This window comes from Octodon degus, unplaced genomic scaffold (assembly GCF_000260255.1).
Source record: "Octodon degus isolate 3935 unplaced genomic scaffold, OctDeg1.0 scaffold00005, whole genome shotgun sequence".
Lineage (NCBI taxonomy): Eukaryota > Metazoa > Chordata > Mammalia > Rodentia > Octodontidae > Octodon > Octodon degus.
The window spans coordinates 9,560,130-9,582,373 of record NW_004524581.1 but is presented as its reverse complement, the minus strand read 5'-3'; the positions used below and the strand labels follow the sequence as shown (position 1 = coordinate 9,582,373).

The 22,244-nt window shown below is 46.5% G+C and overlaps 1 protein-coding gene across 1 annotated transcript in view; it reads right to left on the bottom strand.

The window, feature by feature from the left end:
- The window catches only part of LOC101584453 (core histone macro-H2A.2), a 61,967-nt gene that overhangs the window by 38,679 nt on the left and 1,044 nt on the right, over positions 1 to 22,244 (bottom strand). The window contains exon 2 of the mRNA XM_004623967.1: positions 3,385 to 3,614. Within this exon, the coding sequence (XP_004624024.1) occupies positions 3,385 to 3,556 (172 nt within the window). The 5' untranslated portion in view covers positions 3,557 to 3,614. The remainder of the gene's footprint in view (positions 1 to 3,384; positions 3,615 to 22,244) is intronic.

Genomic DNA, 22,244 nt, shown 5'->3' with positions numbered 1-22,244 from the left:
GGAATCGTCTGAGGGCAGCTTGAACGTACCCCAGCATCCCTACAGGTTGGACACAGCACCAGGATTGCAACTCATTGACTTGAGAAAGACCAGGGCTAAGAACCTGCTTTAAATCTTGAGGACCTGTTTTCCTGAGGTAGTGCCTTTCCCCACCTCTGCTCCCCAGACTTCCTAAAACTCTTCTCATTATGCACCCCATCTCATTACTATGCGTTTAGCAACGGCCTCCCCATAGGCTCTGTGCCCAGCCGAGGTGGACCAAATAGGCTTCTGTGCCTACATCCTGAAGACCAGATCTAAAGGTGGCATCAGTCAGGATTTGTGCACAAATGTGAAGGTCATTGCAAGGGGAACAGGCAGCTTCTGCACTTTGAGCCCCCCTCTTTCAACAACTCAGTTGATGTCCCTTTGAATAACAACTCCCTCGCACATGTACTCAATGTGGCCTCTAGTTCCACTGATGTGATTAAAATCAGTGAAATTCAGATTTAAATTCCTTGTCTCATTAAAATGCAAATTTAGCCTGAAAATACACCACCTTCACAGAATGTCATTTATACCTTGCCCGAATGGTTTTATGAGCCCCTAACAGTGGGACATGAAAAAGAGTTTCTTTTTAAAGAATTATTTCCTGAGTACTGAGCTCAAACGCTGCCACCCCCACTTTAATTTTTCTTTTTAAATTCTGAGTCAGTGTCTCACTATGTCACCAAGTTGCTCGGGCCACGGCTTTGAATCTGTGATCCTTCTGCCTCAGCCTCCCGAAGTGCTGAGGTTACAGACACACACTACCTCGCCTGGCAAACTAGAGCATCTCACACTCCAGGAACAGCCACTAGTTCATTTACCAGCGCTGGCAAAGTGAAGTACAGGTCTGAACTGATCTAAGCCTGTATCTGCTCAAGTCCAGCCTGAGCGTGGAGGGGAGAACAGAGGAGAGGGAGAAGACACAGTGAGGACAGGCCTGGCCTGGGAAGGCCAACCTCACCTTCTCTGCAGGTGACTCCGCCCTGCCAGCCTCACCTTTCCTGCCCATGGCCAGTTCTGTCCCCAGCCTCCCAGTGTGAGGACTGCTGTGTGCTCAGACACACAGACATTCAGCAAATATGGCAGCAGAAAGGCTGGGACTGCCCAAGCTTCTCCATCTGACACACCTGGCTGAGTAATGGAGAGGCTGGGGACTCATGACACATTTTGTACCTGGGTGTGGTCACACGCCTGTAATCCCAGTACTGTGGAGGCTGAGGCGGGAGACTGCTGTGAGTTTGAGGCCAGTCTGGGCTACACAGCAAATTCAAGGCCAGTTTGGAATTATATAGCAAGACTTTGTCTCAAAATAACAACTCCTTTCAAAAATAAAAGGTTACATTTTGTGCATGTACTGAAGCTCAGAGTCTTGCCAAATGGTGACACTGGAAATGCATACTTACTTATTTTCATTATTGAAAAACCAGCGCATGTCAGGATAGCACCAAGTGCCCAGCTTGCGGCAGGGGGCCTGGAATCCCAGCTCATCTCTCGGAAGCTGAGGGCTCTGAGGGCTGCCCGGCCTCTTCTGGCCTCCCTGGGTTGTTTTGAAGCTCTGTCGACTGGTCTCAAAGTCCTTCCTGGCCCTCCACGAGCTGAGCAGGGAAATTTCCCCAGCCCATTTCTTGGTCCTTCCTCAAACCCAGTGAGTCGGACCCTGGTGATACAGCCAGGAAACGCACTCCGAACAAGCTCTGGTCTCCAGCCCCAGGCTGCAAAGTCCTGAACTCACTGTGTGGCCGAGACTGTCCTCGAATTCATACCCACCCTCCTGCCTCATCCTGCCAAGTGCTGGGATTACACCGTGCGCCACTACGCCTGGCTGATTGTTTCTGTTTTTCAGTTTTTTGATTGTCATTTATGTTGGAGGGAATCTAATTGAGTTGTTGATACATTTTAGATATTAGTCCTCTTTCTAGGAATAGCCGGTGAAGTTTTTCCCATTCTGTAGGTTGTCAGTTCACTCTATTTCTTTTTTTTTTTTTTCAAAATTTTATTGATAAACAGATAGCAATGAGACAGTTTCAAATCAAATCGGAAGTACAGATTCAAGTTCATTCTATTTCTTGATTCTTTTGCTATGTAGAATGTTTTTAATTTGATACAATCCCATTTGTTGATTCTAGGTATTATTTCTGTGCAACTGGGGTTTTGGTTGTGAAGTCCTTGCCTGTCTCTGTGTTTTCAAGAGTTTTACCTTTTTTTCCCCCTCATTTAAGCCAGGGTCTCACTATGTAGTTCATGCTGGTCTTGAACTCACTATGTAGCCCAGGTTGGGTCAATCCTGCAGCAATCCTCCTGCCTCAGCCTCCTGAGTGCTAGGATTTACAGGAGTGTGCCAGCATGCCAAACTCATATATACTTTATTTCTATATATGTTTCTTTTCTTTTCTTTTCTTTTTTTTTTTTGAGGAACCAAGGATTGAACTCAGGCCACTGTGCTTGCCAGGCAAGTGCTTATTCCACTGAGCCAGCTCCCCGGCCCCTATATATGTTTCTTAAATAGAAGCCTTAATACCATGAAGCTTGGTTTCTGTTTAACTATAAAACAACTAAGAAAAGCTAACTAGATATAACACACACACACACACACACACACACACACACACACACACACTCAAAATCTTACCTTTTAGTGAAAAAAATACTTAACAACAGGGTATGTCCCCACAGAAAAATGACCATTTCAGTAAAGAGGGGCAAAATCAGAGCCTCCACGGAATCATCTAAGAATGCCTTGATATTGAGAGGGGCATTACTGATGGACCTTGAATCCTGGTTGTCATACAAAAATTAGGAAAACTGATTTCTTTTTTTGAGACTGTCTCACTATATAAACCAGGCTGGATTTGAACTCATGACCCTCCTTGCTCAGCCTCCTAAGTACTGACATTACAGATGCTCACCATTACCCCAGCAAGGAAAAGTGACGTGGAAGGAGCAAGTTGATTTAAAATAAGGATCCACTTTTTTTTTTTTTTTTCAGAGCCAGGGATTGGACTCAGGCCCTTGTGCTTCCAGGCAAGTGCTTATTCTACTAAGCCATCTCCCCAGCCCCAAGGATCCACTTTTGCAAAGCCCTCCTGGTAGTTTCTCTTCTCTAGGGTCCTAGATGGTTTGTGTACTGCGCTTGCTTAAGCGAGGCACATCTCATCCAGGGGAGGGCAGGAAGGGCCCTCCCCGGGGCTCCTCTGTGCTCTGTACTGATCTCTGTCCTTCCTACGCCCTCTGCTCTTCCTGGAAGCTAGCAGATGCTCCATGAGCACACAGGTCACGTGGACCCTGTCACCACCCGCCGTGTCCTTGAGCCAGGCACAGGTGACTTGGCCCCCGCCTGGCCCTCGGGGCTTGCATTACCTGCCAGGTACTCGATCACCGCCGCCATGTAGACAGGGGCACCCACGCTGATCCGGTACTTGAATGTCCCTTTCTTCAGGTAACGCATCAGCCTGCCCACCGGGAAGATGACTCCGGCCCGTGCTGACCGGGACAGCTTGGACATTTTCTTTTTCCCGCTCCGGCCAGACATCTTGCCTCAGTTTCCCTCTCAGCTTGCTGACACCTGGGTTCCCAACACCGCAACAATGCTGTAAAGGAAAGAATGGGAACATGTACTGTCCTGGGATGCTGCTGTGACAGGTCTGGCTGCCCAGCGGAGGGGCAGAGACCCGGCTGGCATGCTGGGGGAAAGCTGGGCTGTGGGTCACTGCAGGGCACCTGCAGGCCCACCCACAAACACCCCTGCCATGCAGAACTGGCCAGATCTGGGTGGTCACAGGAAACTGTCATGGACAGTGAGGTCGTGGTCCTGTGGTCAGCTGAGTGACATCCCCAGAGATGTCTGCTTTCTTCTCGTAGGACCTGTGGCTGTTACTTTATACAGCCAAGGGAGTTTGCAAATGCGATGGTGCCAAGGGTCTTGAGCTGAGGTGGTCACCCAGGATTACTGGGGTGCCCAAGATGATCACTGGGTCCTTAGATGACAAAGGCAAGGGATCAGAGAGAGCAGGACGTGGTAGGGCAGGAGGAGACAGACTCCTGCATTGGTTTAGGGTGTGTGTGATTGGTTTATTTTAATTTTAAAAAAATAATTTAGTACAGAGTCTTGCTACACAGCTTGGACTGGTAGTGATCCTCTTGTCTCAGCCTCCCCATCGCTGGGATTACAGGTGTAATCCCACCACACCTGGTTTCAGGGCCAGAATGGGTTCTGGGGTGGGCATGACATGTGGTACCAGGGATTGAACCTGGGTTCTTGTGCTAGCCAGCAGGTGCTTAGACTGCTGAGCTACCTCCCCAGCTTTTAGTTTATTTGTTGAAACCTGGTCTCATGGTGTTGCCAGATGGGCCTCGGAATCAGCCAGCAAGATTCCTGCCTCAGCCTCCCAAGAAGCTGAGCATGCGCCACTGCTTTGACGGACAGGACTTGGGCCTGATGTACTTTGCTTAGATGGAAACACTTTGCTGGACTCTCCAACACTGTAGTGTTTTAAAGAGCAGATGCAGGCCAGAGGGGGAGGTTTTACTGCACATGCTTTTGCAGAGTAACCAGACATAGCAAATGAAAGCCATAACATAACCTAAGCTGCTGCTCCTGGGAGCTGGGAATCTGGATTGATTTGGGGGAGAAATTTCATGTCAGCACGAAGAGGCTTCTGTACCACACCCCCAGGGTCAGGGTCTACGATGCATCATTACTTAGGAAGCTGTCTTCTGTGTGACGGTACAGTCGCTCTATCCTCCTGGGCACAGTCCTTATAAGGCTAAAAATAATGTAGGGAAAAGTATCGGACTCGGGTGGGCTTGGACTGCTGGTTGAGGGAGTGCTGTGGCCAAAATGAAAATGCAATATAATTCAGAACAAGTAACAGTAAGTTACAAAGGACAAATAAACAATACAGAAGTGAACACAACAGGCACGTTCCAGGAGATGTGTTAGGAGCCCACACTCTGCTTCAGGGCAACAGCATTCTTCTGGAGATGGAAAACAAGAAAGTCAAACTAAGTTGAAATCAATTCTATCTGCTGAAATGGATTCCTATTCTGTGTCATCTTAACCCACAGCCAAGATGACCGTGACAATGTCCAAGAAAGGGGCTAAAACTATGGGCAAATGCACAGCTAGTAGGAAATGGATACAAAAACTGAGATTTACTTAATCTGAGTGAAGGTGTGAACATAGTTGGGTTTCTATGCATCCTCCTGTCAGGGGCGCGTTCTAGATGCTGGAACGAGGCAGCCCCATTCCCAATGCTCACTTATTCCTGAGGTGTGACATGTGCTGAGGGCATTTAGTACACACTTCACATGTTATTTTTAAATGCTTATATGTACTTGTTAGTCCCCTACTTTTATGTGTTTTTTACCACTGAAGAATTTCATTAGTCAAATATAAGCAAAGATAGTACTGGGGATTGATCCCAGGGCCTTTGCGCCGACCTGTGTGCCCAGACTTTTGAGACAGGGTCTTGCTAATTTGCCCAGCCTGGGCTCAAAGGCTTGATCACCCTGCCTCAGCCTCCGAGTGCTGCGATAACAGACATGTGCCACCATGCCCAGTGAATGTTGTCTCTTTGACTATAAAACACAGGGACAAAACAATATGGGATGTTTGTAACTTCCAGGTTCTCCATGTTCCTGATGCCTGAGGCTGCCCCCACTCACGGGTCGCTGGCAAGAGATGCCCTCCTGTGTTTCAGCATGTTATCCATCAATATGATGGTGCCGAGGACACTGGGGTCAGGCACTGGCAAACATGTGGTGTACTCCCTGCCGTGCTGGAGGAGAGGGAACACACAGCAATGCTAAGCTGTCCTTGTCCCCACACTGCATGCTTGCTAGCTGGGGGGTGGGGCTCAAGCTCAGGGTCTTGGTAGAGTGGGATGCACCAAGACCAGGGACAGGAACTCCTGTGTCATTTACCTGGCCTCAGATCTATCTGTACAACAGGGGAGGTGGCTACCTGGCTCCTGAGGTCCTTCTGGACACTTTGATTCTCCTGAAATGCAAACATTTTTCAAAATTTTGGAAGAGGTGCTCGGTCCCCTTAAGAAGTTGGTTCTGAAGAGTTCAGCACTGGTGCAGGTTACAGCAATATTCTAGTAGCTGCACAAAACCAATTATGTGCTTTTTTCAGTTACTGGTAAGTATGTGTCTCTGTGTGGGCAGGATTAGCAAGTCTGTTGCCAAGGAAACCACCTGAAAAGCCATCACTGGGTGGACATGCCCTGTGCACGTGGAGTGCCACAATCTCCCTCCACCTTTCTATCGCCACAGAATGATGGTCACAAGGGTGGAAACACTGCATACCCATGCGCTCATACACATCTTTCTCAAACACAACAGCTAGGTGTGCAGGATAAAGCCGCCTTAGGACTTCCTCAGTATTTACCCCCCAGGAGACAGATACTGCCCTCAAAATTAGAAATCAGAACCTGTAGTAGAAGAAAAGCCAAGTGACTTTAAGGGACTAAGGCTTAAAATACAAAGATAAAGCAGCTAAGTAAGGAAAATCAAGATGGGACCAAGTAGGAAAAAAACAGCCACAAATTGTAAAAGGAGACCTAAATTAGGGACATCACAAATGGTCTTTAGGGCCAAGAATATAGCTGAGCAATGCAGTAGCTGTCTGGCAAGTGTAAAGTCCTGAGCTCAGTTTCCCATGGGAGGGGAAGACAACCAAAAACAACATAGTCCTTTACACCAAGACTCTGTCTTCACAGCCCCAGGTTAGGTCTGTGATCTGGATTGATGTGCTTTCCGGGATTGGAGACTGTACTAGGCGAGGTGCCCATCTTTTGAAACATGGCTCTGTCCTAAAGTAACCAGGCAGCCACATCCTGTGTCCTCCAGGGGTACAGGACTGTGAGGTCCAGACCACACCCAAGTAACCCTGGGGAAAACTGGGGAGGGACTGACTGGGGGCCGTATGTTGGAGCCACTAGCAAGTGTTAGGGACCACTCAGAAGATCCTGCTTAGAGCCGGGGAGATAGCTCAGTGGCATAAGTGCCTGCCTGGCAAGTGCCAAAGGGCAAGGTCCTACATTTGGTCCCCACTACCAAAAAAAAAAGAAGACCCTGCTTGCTAAGACACCCTCCTCCCTCAGCCTATGCTGGGCTCTGCTTGGAGGGAAGAGAAATTATAATCCCTAACTTCCTTCTAGCCTTCCCCTTCTTTGCATTTTATTCAGTTTTAGGAAATCAAGAGTTAAAAAGTTAGACAGGTCCCAGCGCAGCAGTGCCTATTATCTTACCATGCAGGAGGACCTCTGAGTTGGAGGCCAAGCCTGAGCTACATAATGAGTTCAAGACCAGCCCAAACTGCATAGGGAGACCCTGTGTAAAAGAAAAGAAAAGGAAACAAAGCAAGACAAAACACTTGGATGGGGTTTTATCGACTTCCTGTGAATCTGAGTCTCCATGTTGGTTGGTCTCCTGTATAAGGAGAAAAGAACCATTATGATGCATGTGGAAATGTGTTTCAATTTGACACTTATATGTCTGCATTTATTTACTATCTACTCAGACGCTGTTTTGCTCTGCTTAGGGAAAGCTAAGGACGACAACACGTTATGATTGAGTACTTTTGAAGAAGGAATGTAGCTGCATGAAGACCTCTGAGGCACCACACACATTTTGCAGGGTCCCCTGGGGACAAAAAAGCTACACGGGGCAGTCTTGTCCTCCCACCCAGGGCAGGGGAGGGGAAGGGTGTTCTTTAGGAACCAGGTAAAACTTAGATCTGTGTTGCACAAGGCCCAGAGCCCAAGGCGTAAAGTCTCATAATTACTCTCCAAACGAGTTTTGAGTACTGTAAAGATGGAGGCCAGGAACATAAAGCTCCAGATGCAGGGCAAAGGAGGAATTCAGGCTGCCCACCCCTTCCCGTCCTTCCCAGGGCGCACAGTGCAGCGTGGCGTGACTGGTGTGTGTGCTGGGACCGAGGGCACGTTCACACTCTGCTGTTCTAGGATTTATTTCTAGGATCGGGTTTTAAGCCCCTTGGACACCAACGAGTTAGATTTTATGGATAATGCAGGGTAGATATGAAATTGCAGCATGGACTGAGGCAGGAGCCATAAACTCACTCTGGCCTATTCCAACAACTACTGTATTTCACTGATTTTTATGATATGCTTTCTTAAAAACATTTTACTATGTCTAGAAATTGGTATGCATTGTGCAATCGGTGACATCATAGTGTCCCTGAAAGGTGGTATTTCTGGAATGTCTGAGATAGAATAAGAAACTGTATTAGATATTGTGGAATCTGCTTGACTCTTCTCCTTGAATATCTCGCAAAGAAGTTGCATTGGAAAACAAGTAAACCATGTTAAAGACAGCAGTAAACCATAATGAAATTTCTTGTGGATGCCACTCTGCGGGCCACAGGGAGCTCAGCGGGATGGTGAAGGGTGGCTCTAGTGCTCAGTTCCTTCCCTCTGTTGGACCCCATCACAACCCGCCACTCCGCTCCAGATTGCACTGTTTGATGATGCCGTAGCTTTGTAAAGACAGGGCCTTTTCTATCTCTGCGGTAAAAAGTACTCAGTAAAAACCAATATGGAACAGCAATTGAAGGTGGCAGTGGCCAGTCTGTTTCCAAGTTCTCAAAATCTGCGTGGTACCCAACAGACACGCAGATCATGTACAACACCTACTGCAGCTAATCACAAATGAACAGTGATATTCTTCTTCTAATTCAGGCGTATTTTACTTTGTGGCCAGCTGGTACTTTGGTAGGGCATACTTATCAAGCTCAAGACAGAATGGTATGAAAGCCATCCACAGTCTTGGGCTGTAGCTCCGCGGTAGAGCACCTGTCTAGCGTGCAGAAGGCCCTGGGTTAGATCCTCAGTACTGAAAAAAATCTGAATTTGGATCTGAATTGGCAGTGAGCTGAAGTTCCCAGTCAGCCACACCATCGTCAGGGGAAAGGCCGAGGTCCTGCACTGTGCAGCACTGCTAGGGTGGGACACTAGGGACGCTGTATGCACTCAGTGTGGTTTTGAGTTAGGACACTTTCAACTCATGATGGTCTTACTGGGACATAATCAAGGTTATCTCCAAGTAAGTCAAGGAATATCAGTAGTTACATTTTATCTATGGTTACCCTAAAACAAGGAAAGCAGTTAAAGGTGTTACTTAAAAACTGAATTTATCTTTAAAGCTAAGCAATACATGCATGTAGCTAAAAAACCACGAAAGGTAGAGAAATGCACAAAATAAAAGCAACAGATTCCTACTCTACTCTTTCTACCTCTGATCTCAGATCTGGAGCAACTGCATGTAACATTTTTTTTTTTTTTTTTTAATTCTTTGAGATGGGGCCTCACTATGTAGTCCAGGCTGGCCTCAAACCTGCAGCAGCCTCCTGCCTCAGTCTCCCTAGCGCTAGGGTGTGCACCACACTGTATCCTACATGAAAACAACTTGTATCTTTAGTTCTGATGGCTGCCTTTAAATCCTAGCTTATGCTTCTTTTTCTCCCTCCTTTCATTTTCCCAGTCTCTGCACCTAAGGAGGAGGAGAATTTAGCCTGTCCTTTTCCAACGGTAGACAGTTATATTTTTCATTTTTACTTCACCCATGGACTGCTCAGGAACCTTACAGTCGGTCTCCATCTGTGTTTCTGACTCCACGAACTCCGGGCGTCTCTCACACCCTGCGCATAGGAGCCCCGGATGTGGCAGCCCTGGTTGCTCCTGACCCTCCTCCTGCCATTTCACCTCCCCCTCTGACATTCGATGCTGTGTCCTATCATCACAATGCAATCACCCACATTTTGCCCTAGGCTTATTTTGAAAATTAAGTGCTATGAGGCAGTGTTTGTGCAATTAATACTTTATTGAGGTAATTTCCCTCAGACGAGAGTAGGCTGTGGCCGTCACATCTCCTCACCTGGGATGGGCGCCAAGATCCCTGTGTCTTAGCCTCAAGAACAGGGCCGCTTTCAAAATCATTCCGCATTTCAATGGCTTCCCACGGGGACCATAATTTTCTTACAGCATTTCCTCTCCACCTAACTACACTTGATTTTTCTTACACACGGTAAGCATATTCTAAAAGTAGCTTAAACATGGAATCAATGACTACCAAACCCTTGCTTCTAGAGGTAACAAAGTCTTAGGTTCTTTTTAAAATCTGAAAATCGTTCTTAGCACCTGGTTACAGTACACGATGACCATATTCTGCATATGGAGTTGGGACATGAACACACATCGTCTCAGTTCCTACTTCCCCTCAGGTTTAGGTTCAGCTTAATTTTATGTATTTATTTTTATGGATTTAGCACAGGGTCTACAGGGTCTCACTACACAACTCAGACTCATAATGATCCTCCGGCTTTCAGCCTCCCAAGTGCTGGGATTCTAGGTGCATGCCACCACACCCAGCCTCATTTGCTGGCTCAGCATGGCCCGGAGGTGGGGCCAGCACAGCACACCGCAGATCAAACTCCGGTCACTGTGTTTGTCTAAGCAGGCGCTTTAGTCTCCTGAGCTATCTGGTTGGCCCTTGTTCTGGTTAATTTTGCTCAACCAACTGCACATAATCCTGTGTGTTTCCTTGCTGGGGATGTAACCCAGTGTTTCCCACATGTGAGGGGATTTTCTACCCCTGATCTTCACAGCCAGCCCCATAACCTTGTTAGGTGTGTTTCCATTATTTACTTATTTATATCAAAAGTCATCTTATTTAGTGTACCTTGCTGGTTCCCCCACAGAGCTGAGTGGTGAACAGTACTGTAACTCACACCTGAGTAAAGCCTATCTATCTCCCGTGTTTTCTCCATGTGGCAGATTACAGCCTCCTTCTGCTTAGGACTGTGAGGCAGCTATTTAGCACTATGCTTCTGGGCCATTTTTAGCAGTGAACAGCAACAACGACAAAAAAATCACAAAAATGAGAGTAAACAGGACGCTGCACAGACTGTAAAGAGGACTTGAGTGGAAGGTGCAGCGGTGGGCGGGGACCTTGCTCATCCCAACCTGGGAAGGGGCACCGAGGGACAGGCAAACTTGCTGCCTTGTACACGGGGGTCCTTAGATGACAGCCATTGCGTCATGAATATTAACTTCGGAGTTACAAATAAAGTTTAACCAGCAAGAAAATTTGCAAATATGTGACCAGTGAGCAGTAAGGTCAGACTATACTTCTCTTTGTTCTTGTTGATGAAAGAAACATGTGCCACCACCACAGCCTCAGAATCACCCGGCTTTGTGATACTGGTCTCCCAGGGCTGAGTCCTCCCAGGGGCCTCGGCCTCCCCGCGGCCCGCTGACTTTGGGACGGAAACCATTTTGCCCAGAATTCATCCTGGGATCTCTTCCCTGCTCCTCCTCCCTGACCCCACGACGTCCCTGTCGGCTTCTCTCAGTTCGCGGTTATCTTCCTTATGTAACTCTTCAGAGGACGTAGAGGGCGACACACCTTGTTTTCTTACCCAAATGGAACTGGGTTAGCTGACTCACCCTGGGTTACCATTCAGCAGGGCATGTTAACTGTTAGCATTGTGTTTCAACATTTTCAAGTCACTGATGTTCTTGACCCCCACCCCATTCAGTCTGCTCAGCACACGGCCACAAGCCAGCTGGGGTCTGAAGGCTGAAGCCATCACTGGAGTTTGTTTTACCCCTCTAAGGCATCTGATGAGTTCCCCACCCCTTCGTTTCCCTCCCATCACCCACTTGCCTGACTGGCAAGCCTGTAATCTGGGTGCTAGATCCCTTGAATCGCTCCTCCAAGGCTCTTCTACTTTTTAACTTTTGTCAGTCTGTCTTTCTCTGTGCTACCAGGGATTGAACTCAGGACCTTGTGCTTGCCAGGCAAGCACTTATTCTACTGAGCTATTTCCCCAGCCCTTAACTCTTCGACATCTGATTTTGGTTAATATTTTAATTTCTAAGAGCTCTTTCTTACTCTGATTGCTCCTTTTTCATAGCATCCTGTTCTTTTCTGAGTGTGCTATCTCTTTGATTCTCTGAAACTAATTAGGTGTCAGCATTACCTTCTGTTCTTTAAATTGTTTTTATCCAGGCAGTTCTATGTATTTATTTTCACCTTTCCCTTTCATGTGTCTTTCCTACATGCCTGGCAATCTTTTTTATGCACTGTATACAAGAATGAAGGATGGAGTTGATTATTACAGAAGAAAAGCTTTTCCTAACTATTACTTCAGGTGCCCACCTTCTGCTTGGGACCTTTGGATGTACGTCCAGGGCATGACAGTACCAGACATCACCTTAGGGTGTCTTGTTAGCAATGAGAGCTCCCAAGAGCTGGAAAGGGGGAGCTTTATTTTATAAAGCTACATCTACCTTGGAAGTTGTAGAAATGCCCTGTAATTGTTAGATTTCTTTAGTGGGAACCCCTCAGATTGTTAGGCCACTTCGCACAGCAGTCCAGGAGACAGACCTTCACGGACTGACCCTGCTCACCTTCGCTGAAGCTCTCTCAGGCGTCTCTCTCATCTTAGTTGTGGCTTCCCTGAGCCAGGGCGTGCACATTCCTGTGCCACTTGAGACTTCTAGAAGTTTCTTGAAGTCACCTATTGGCTGATGATCTATAGTAATCACCCTGTGCCTCGGCTGTCAATTTCCTTACGCATCTTTGTCACTACCTCTCTGGCCTCTTAGAGAGCTGGGAGGCTGAAGGAAAGCACATGTTTCAGTCCATCATTTTGAAATGGAAACTGCAAGTGACATTTTTATTTAACATCTTGACAAACCCCATTTGCAGATTAGCCTAGAAATGAATATGCTGGTGAGGAGAAATAACTGTCTCATAATTGAGTAATAATGTCACATTAAAAAATTAAGATCACTTTCATCACCAGGTGAGTCATTGGAAACGAACTGGCCTGGAGAAAACCAAAGAATATAAAATTTGTATTAAGAGATTGTTAAAGATGCATTAATGCAATTCAGCATGGCTGTATTTGCACAATTGAAGCATATGGGATTCCCATAAATAATATTTAATAGTACACTGTATAACCACAGAAGGAAAAACCCTAATCATTTAACCTTAGAGAATAAACTGCTTTTGATGAGAAACTGCAAACTTTAAAGTTTATTTTTTATTATTATTAATTTTTTTTTGTGGCAGAACTGGGGAATGAACTCAGGCCCTTGCGCTTGCCCAAGCGCTTATTCTACTGAGCTATCTCCCCGGCCCCTATTTAAAGTTTAACATGACAATTCGGGTTAGACTGATAGTTTTCTCTTAATTCAAATCAGGTCTTTTTCAAGTTTAAAGAGCACATAAACAGTGAACCATTTTTTATGCCTCAAGCAAGTTCTCAACTTTTTTTTTGAGACAGTCTCTTGCTATGCAGTTCAGGTTGGCCTTAAACTCCCTTTGTAGTCCCGCTGGCTTGGACCTCAGGGCAATCCTCCTGCCTCAGCTTCCCATCAACATTTTCATCTTCTGTAAACTAACACTATGAACAGACTCTCAGCCAAACAGGGGCGCGTTAGAACCTGGTAGCACCCTGGGTTAAACATTTGTAACTGTCAAGTCAAGGTGGGGGAGAGGGAAGGAGAGCAGGTAGAGAGAAGAGGAAAAAGGAAGAGAAAGAGGAGGGGAGGGTGAGGAGACACACAGGGAAGAGGGTGAGGGGGAGAGAAATGAGGATTTGAGGACCAGAAACCACAGCTATAGGATACTATCTTCCAGGTGTGATGGGTCACACTGGGGGACCCTCTTGCCAGAGGAGCTAGTTACAAGACAGCTGATTTTATTTTTTTGTATTTTAGGGAAGGGTCTACAGGGTGTTCGGGGTCTCACTACTAGATCAGACTTGTAGTGATTCGCCTGTTTACAGCCTCCCAAGAGCTGGGATTACAGTTGTGTGCCAAAAGCCCAGTCTCAATCACCATCTCAGCACATCCCGGGGGGTGGGCTGGCACAGCAGGCCCGGGGATAGAACCCCCGGACCCTGCTTGCAGGCACTTTAATCTGCTGAGCTATTTGGCCAGCCCAGGACAGCTGATTGTAGAACACTCTTTTACACTTATTCTCTTCAGAAGTATACAGGCCTAAATGCTTGCATGTGTGTTAAACTTAGAATAAGAAGTCTTATAGGGGCTGATGAGATGGCTCATTAGAATAAGCGCTTTCCTGGCAGGTGCAAGGGTCTGAGTTCAATCCCCGGTTCCACAAAAAAATAAATAAATAAATAAATAAAAAGCTCTTAAAAAAAAAAAGAAGTCTTATAGCTTTTTAATGATGAAAATGAAGTTTTAAGAAACTTTAAATACTATTTTCTGACATGTCTGTGAGCATGAAATTTATAGTGTCGTCCCCCAATGGATTTGTGCACTGTTTTAAAATTGCAGAAATCGATCCCATTTATTTACATTGTCAGTGCCTGTGTTACTTCCTCACACGCGGTATTGTGCTTCAGAATATTTTATATTGCAAATATTTATGATAAATGAAGTAGACACTGCAAGGAAGCATCTTTACTCTGTCAGCTCAAAATTACCCTTTGGGGGAATAAAATGGGATGAAATAAAACTAAATAGGACATAAGGGAATTCAATATAAATATATTAACTATATGTAGAAACATATTTTAAGGAGTATGAACCAAATCTCATAGACAGCTTCACGTGTAATAGATTTCTAATGTATTTTGGTGTGTTACCCTAAGTGTTGCGTTAAAATAATAATAGTTTGTTAGCATCATTTTGTAGCTGTAAAAACCATTTTCGGTAATACCCACTAAATCACTTGCTCTATTACACTTCCATTTATGAACTCCAAGGGCAAATCATTATTGCATAAGCAATACTTTCCAAACCATTTTCTTCCACAGTCACCTTTGAGTGAGAATAGTCAATAATTTCATTGTCCTATATGTTGAAGCACATTAACAATTTATAATGTAAAGAGCAGTATCAAGTACAATTTCATCAAAATGACACTCCCATCAAATTAACCAACCATGACCGTGAGAACCAGGCATTAATGCAATTTATTTAAATTATACTACTGGATAACAAATCATTTCCTTTTTTTTTTTTTTAAAGTCTCTCAATTCATAGTGTGTGGCAAGTTCAGCCGCCCTGTGGGATTTGGAGGCAGACAGCGTGTGGAGCGTCCAGTCACTCCAGAGTCATGGGGGAAGTGGGGAACCTTAGGGTCCTGGACTTCAGGACCCTGACACCTTTTAGCAGGTTTTGTCTTTGCTGAATCTGATTTATGGTCTTTCCTTTCCTTTTCTTGAGGGGGTGGTACTGGAGATTGAACCAGCTACACTGAATTATATCCCCAGCCCTTTTTATTTATTTACTTAATTTTTTTTTCTTGACACAGTCCTTGCTGGCTCTGAATTTGGGATTCTCCCACCTCAGCCTCATAAGTGCTGGGATTACCACGCAGGCCAAGACAGTCTGCTGAACGTGACCTATGGTGTTAAGGCAGCAAAAAGCAATTGCTGTTGTAGTTTGCTTCTTCATTATTAGCCTTATGTTATTTTAATTTTATTTTTGCCTTACGATATTTTTAATATAAATATGTCTGGCCATTGAGGGTACTATGAGAAATGGATGATAATTTTATGTTTTTGAATCTGATTATTGAGTCTCAAAAGAAAATCCCAGCTCTTCTTCCTGAATTTATTTATTCACAGAAAACAACAAAAAGATCCTCCCTGGGTCCAGCCTGGTCTTTTCTGGTTTTGCTCTTTGAAAGCTGACAAATAGGAACCGTGGACCACGTCTCCTACTTCCTCAGGTCAGCATCTCTGGAGAGGAGCAGAGTTGAGTGGCAGCTGCGGCGTCCTGGCTTCCCCTTGCTGGAGATGGAGCAAAGACGAGCTTCTAAGTGGGGTGAGGAGCTGGGTGGGGTCAGGAATGCAGGGTTGGTGGGTGCTGCCCAATATGCCAGGGGCTTGTAGCGACATCTGGGTCCCCAGGAAGATGAGCACGCAGGTGGGCGGGGGCCTGTTGCCAGCCCCAACCACAGGCAGCTGCAAAGAGGGCTAAGCTGCTGTGGAACCCTCTTCTTCCACCCCCTCAGCCTGCCTGTGCCTCCCTGGCCTGTCTTCCCTACTTCAGTCCTCAGGCCTGGCTGCAGTGTGGGAATAAGCTATCATGCTGTGATGGGGACTCACAGTGTCACTCAGTGGTTATGCATGTGTGGGACCCATGGTGGTATCTACAAGGGCCACTCAACACTAGCCACATGGCACCACGCCCTCAGTGGGTGAAGCCTGCTAGACCTCAGAGGATGTGACCATGGGCTGAGGAGGTGGCTGGCTCGGTACTGACCAGCTGTGTGTCTAGTCTATAGGCAAATCAGCTGATTTTTCAGCACTCGTCTTTGGTTGAACAAGTTTATGGAGGCTTTAACACACAGCACAGATGGGAGCAGGGGTGTCCTGGTAGCAGGGGAGGTCCCAGGGGACTCGACTGGCTTGCAGCCCTCCTCCAACCTTGACGTCACGCCTGTGGACCTCTCAGGGCCTCTCCAGTTGAAGAGATTGTGCAGTTGCCTGAGTATGCTTACCAGTCCCATTTGTTAATTACATTCACAGCGATGCAGAACCAGGGTAGAATATGTCACACCCAGGGCATCTTTCTTTAGAAGTCATTATTTCATCGCCTGCGATAATCACAGAAAACTTGGACCTGCACAATGTGCTTAATTTTGCCTCTGGGACCGTGTAGTCTGCACCCAAGAAGGCTACCTCAGCTGCTGACTACAGAGCAGCTCTGGGAAAGGTGCAGGCTCGCAGCAGTGGGGCTCGGGGATCGATGATTGCTACTTCATGGAAATCCTACAAGGCTGATCGATTTGGAAGTTTGCCGCTCTGACGGGGAGCCCATGAAGTACGGCCTCACCTGAAAACTTAGGGGGGTGTGGTCTAAATTATCAGAATTTACCTCTCTGTTCCCCGCCACCACCACTATTTAATTTTAATGCATCCCTGAGTAGCAGCAAAGGCTCAGGACACAAGTTATAAAATTCTGCACACAGACCGCAGGGTCTGGGTTCCAGGAGGAGTCTGATTTTATCTTATTATATCTTTGTCCTGTTGTCATGGAAACGCCCTGAATTTAGGCATCTAAATGGTATCATTAGGACTGCTTCTCATATCTAGAAAAAAAGAAACCCAAATCATTGGTCAGACTCGTCATTTAGGGTTAAAAACCCAAGTCATTGCTGCTAACAGTCTTCCAGGAGGGACTGGCTAGAGTGGGTCCATACGCTGTCGGCCCCTGGGTATGTCCACACGCTCGAAGAGCCTGAGAATTCAGACTGGAGCTACTTATCCCTTCCAGGCTCCAAACTGACCATGCTAGTCAAATAAGTCGGGCGAAGAATGATGGATGGTGAGATGGATCTGTGGACACTAGGGCTTCCGAGAAACCACCAAATTGATCTTATTTAATGCTTAGTGACAAGGTAGTTTACAGTGCAGTGTTATGTTCGATCTGATGGTCTTTATCTTTCATTTGTTGGGAAAACAATGATGCAAATAAGTTTCTAAAATACAAATGTGCATCTACTTTGTAATTTTAATATTATAATGCATACAGCCTGAGCATCACAGGGATGCTAGTAGTCCCTTACAGGGTGACTCTCAGTATATTCTTAATCCTTTTTGTTTTTGAAAGATGGGTTTCATAGTACTTACCTTTGGGGTGCTTTTCAGAACTAAATGAGTTAATATGCATACAGTACTTACCTGGCAGGTAGTAAGCATTTAATAACATTATGACATTTATTTCTTTAAAAGAAATTCTTACAGGGGCTGGGGGAGATGGCTCAGTGGAATAAGCGCTTCCCTGGTAAGCGCAAGGCCCTGAGTTCAATCCCCGGTTCCGCACACACACAAAAAAAGAAATCCTTACAGAGCACTGTTTTTGTGAAATGCAGTCGTCCCCTTCTTCCTCCCCCTTCTCTTCCTCTTCCCCTTCTTCTTCTGGTACTGAGGCTTGAACCCGGGGCACTGAGCTACTTCGCGAGCCCCTTTTTATTTTGACACAGGGTCCTGCTAAGTCACTATGTAGCCACGGCTGGGGTTCAAACTTGCAATCCTCCTGCCTCAGCTTCCCAGAGTTCTGGGATTCCAGATGTGCACCACCACACCCAGCGCTTCTATCGCTTATCTACTTGTACTCCTATTTGTTTCTCCATCTCAAAGGCAACTACTTTTCTCCTTATTCACCTCAGGAGCTGGTTTTAAAGGGGTGGAGATGAAATTCCAGCCTTAGGGGAACTCTGAGCGCCACATTAGCCACACCTATGGGACAGTAAATGTTCTCCTTCGCTGGGCACTTGTGAGCCCTCCCCAGTCTAACCCTGCTGCCTCTAAATTTATCTGCCTGGGAGCCACAATTGCCGCAGCACTGGACTACAGGATTTTACTGAATCACAAATCTACGGCTAGAGGGACAGTCCTTCCTACTTTCAGTTACTATGAAAGGTGTGCTGTGCACGGGCAGTGGGTGTGGGATGACGCATGTGTGAACAGGTCTGTGTGAGGGAGGCCATGCCCACGCCCCTCCCCCATTTCTGGAACCCTGGTCTGAGGCTACTTTTCCCGCTTTCTGCTTTCCCCACCCTGTTGCTTGCTTTTTCCCTTAAGGGATCCAGCACAGCATCAGCTACACAGCTGACATTCAGTAAATATTCTTGCAGGAGAATCACTAGAATTTGTGGCCAGCCTGGGTGATTTACAGTGAGCTCAAGTCTAGCCTGAACTACACAGGTAGACCATGTGTCAAAAACAAAACAAAAACAAATATTCCTTAAATTAGTGAGTAATATTTTGCTTCAAAACATTTTTAGGTTCCTTCTGTGACTTTTTTGGGGGGAGAGATGAATTAGCTTCTCAAATACTCCCTTTTCCCCCCTCTCACTCAACCCTAATGGACATCCCAGGGTATACCCCAGAGGGAATTCCCATCCTCAAGCTGTCACATTCTTCACAGAACAGCACTTCCAAGCCAGGTGTGGGGACACACACCTGTGAGGAGGACCGCAAGTTTTAGTCCATCCTGGGCAACTCAGCGAGACCTGTTCCCAAAATGAAATATAAAAAAGGGACAGGGATGTAGCTGAGGGCGAAGGCCTGGGTTCAATCTTTACGCCTGCAAACACCTCCCAGTCTATTCATCCAATAATTATTATTCACCTCCTTCTTTACTGGCTCGCTGTTTTCTTTATTGTAAATACCTCCTTTAAAATGTTTACCGAATCACTGCAATGAAAGAAATCGCTGGCGCTTTTCATTCATCCTTGAAGCCAAGCCTGCGGGGCAGGCTGGTAGGCTCAGGCAGCAAGAGACAGGTGTTCCTTGGCCCCAGGGTGGAGCGCTTGCCTAACCTGCCCCAGACCTTGGGTTTAATCTATTACACTGCAAAAAATGAAGTGCTGTCTGATGATTCCTCCAACTCTTGTCTCTTTGACTGGTTATCTATGCCTTTCTGCCCAATTATGCGGCATTTTTCAACTTACAGAAATTTTTCCTTCTCTCCCTCCTTTTTTTTTGCATGGCCCTGGGCATTAAAAGCAGGGCTTCAGGGGTGGGGGAGAGAGCTCGGTAGAATAAGCGCTTGCCGGGCAAGTGCAAGGGCCTGAGTTCAATACCTGGTTGGGGGGCGGGAGGGCAGGGCTTCATACATGTTAGGCGAGTGTTCTACTGCTGGACTACGTCTCCAACCCTTGTTTTATTTAGTTCTCAATTTTTATTTTGAGGGAGTTTCACGATGCTGTTCAGGCAGGTCTCAAATCTGAGATCCTCCTGACTCAGTCTCCCTAGTAGTGAGGATGACAGGTGTGCACCATTACTTCTAGCTCATTGTTTTTAATATCAATAATACAGAATGGTATGAAACTCTTTTACATTTTATCTCTTTTTCATTAATAGTGCACCTTGGTGACTTCTCTCTCCATATATATAAAAGCTATATATTTGATATATATTTGTTTCATTCATTCTTTATTTTTTTGGTATCGGAAATCGAACTCAGGACCTTGCACTTGCCAGAAAGGCACTGTGCCACAGAACTATATCCTCAGCCCGTTTCATTCAACTGCTGCTTAATATTCCAGAAAATAGATAAATACATCAGCATTTATTTCTGGCTATTTCCTGTTTATGGCTTTTATTTTTAAACTTTGGAACTACCAAAACTCAGCAATGACCTGAGTGTACGTATCCACTTCTTTAGGACACACACCAAGAAATGGAGTGCTGGGTTATACAGTGTGCGCACTGAGTAATGCTAACCTGCCCTCTGCATTGGCTGTATTTACACATCTGTCAGCAGTACAAGCGTGTCAACTTCACCTTCCACTCTGTTCTGCCTGCATTTCTATTTTCATCTCCTAGGCTGGGGGTTGCCAGTTCAGTGAGAAAAGGCCACTGACTTGCTCACCTCTGCACTGCTCCTTCCATTCAGAAGCGTTTGGGAATCGGAACTCTGAAGGTTTGCTGAATGACCTCTGAGCACACTGGGTTGTTGTTGTTTGTTTTTTTTTTTTTTTTTCCTTATCTCTGCGCATTACACATTTTCAAAGCATTTACCAAGATTGCATCTAACTCTGAGGTTATTTCTTTTTCTTTTTTTTTTTTTTTTGCGGAACCAGGGATTTAACTTAGAACCTTTGCTTTTGCCAGTCAAGCGCTTATCCTACTGAGCCATCTCCCCGGGCCCAGGTTATTTCTTAAAAATGAAAAACATTCTTGAGAAAGCTGGTTGAATTTTTACACATCCTTCCCCTGAACAAGTTAGGGCTATCTTTCATTTAAAGTAGCCTACGACAGAATTCACCTCCTGCTTTGCTGGCAGGAGGCAGAAAAAACAGAAGTGGTTGTGTCAGACAATAGCTGGTGGGGTGTCCCACCTGCTGGGACTCAGCCACCATTGGCGCCTCCAAACCCTGGGAGGTAGACAAGAAGGAAAGGTGAGGAAGTAGGGTCAGACTCTTTGGGACATTCTGGATCCAGGGCTAGATTCCTTATAGTTTTCAAATAGTGGAACCCATCAATAATATCTAAAGCCTGACAATGAATGGAGCCAGGCGAGGCAGAACTGTACTGGGGCAGGGAAACCGGAGGTGAGCAAAAAAAAGTAGGTCTATTTCAGGAGGAAATTTAGATACAAGTGAAGAGCATTTCCAAGACGTGAATTATATGATTGGAGAGAAACCTTCCCACTGGGCAATCCCTCTATTTATTTATATGATAATCTCAGGCTAAAGGAATTCTAAAAGTCACAGGCATGGTAGTGAATCTTGGAGCTCTGAATAAAATTAGTTTAAATGTAAGAAGAGTTTGCTAAAGGAGAATGAGATAACTCCCAGTTAAATATGAACAGACTGAGAATTATGGGTGGCTTAGTTTGTGTTTCAAGACAATACAAATTAAGTCATTTTCACTCTTAATAAGTTTTTTTTTTTTTTCCCACCTCCTGAACCATCTTAGTAGCAACTGCGTAGCCCAGGAAGGGTGCAACTGTATTGGGATGGTTCGCCACTGTGGCATGAGAGCCCCGCGGGCTCCTGGGGTCTGCGGGCCCTCGCCTTGAATTCCCCTCACTGGGCAAGGCTGGACTGATAGCACTGCGCCGCTGTACCACAGGGGCTGCGCCACAATGAGGAGCCAAGCCCGCTGCACTCCTTAAACACAGGGGACTAGGGCTTTGGTTTCCCAACCCATTTCTCCGCTTTGATCCCCTCATCCACCTCGAGGCTGCTGCTAAAAAGCCCCAGCAAAACGACCAGTCCTCAGGTTCAATCAGGGAACAAACAGCGATGCTAAACTAGCGAAGGGAGGTTCACCTCTGACCCTTGCAGGACCAAGGGACCTTTGGCCATTGTTACCTGGAACAAAGAGGGCAGCAGTTGAGGGCGCCCCCTCGAGGAAAGGTAGGGCAGGACACCCGCGGGCGCGAGAAGATGCCAGCCTGGCCAGGCTCGGACCGGGCCCTGCACCGCGGGCTGGGAGCCGGGGGCTGCGGGCCGGTCTCACCCGCCGCGCCGCGCGCGAGTCCGCGTCCCGCACCCGGCCGCGCAGCCCTCCCCCACGCCGCAGCCACTTTACTTTTATGGCCCCTGTTTGTGTTATTATTTATCATTTTCCCGCGCAAAGCGCGACGCCGGGACTGCCCGGGCGAGTCGTGGAGGGGCCGCCATTTCCCGGGGAAGGCGCAGCGTGCGCCGGCACCGGGCGCCCCGGAACGGGAACCGGAGGGGAG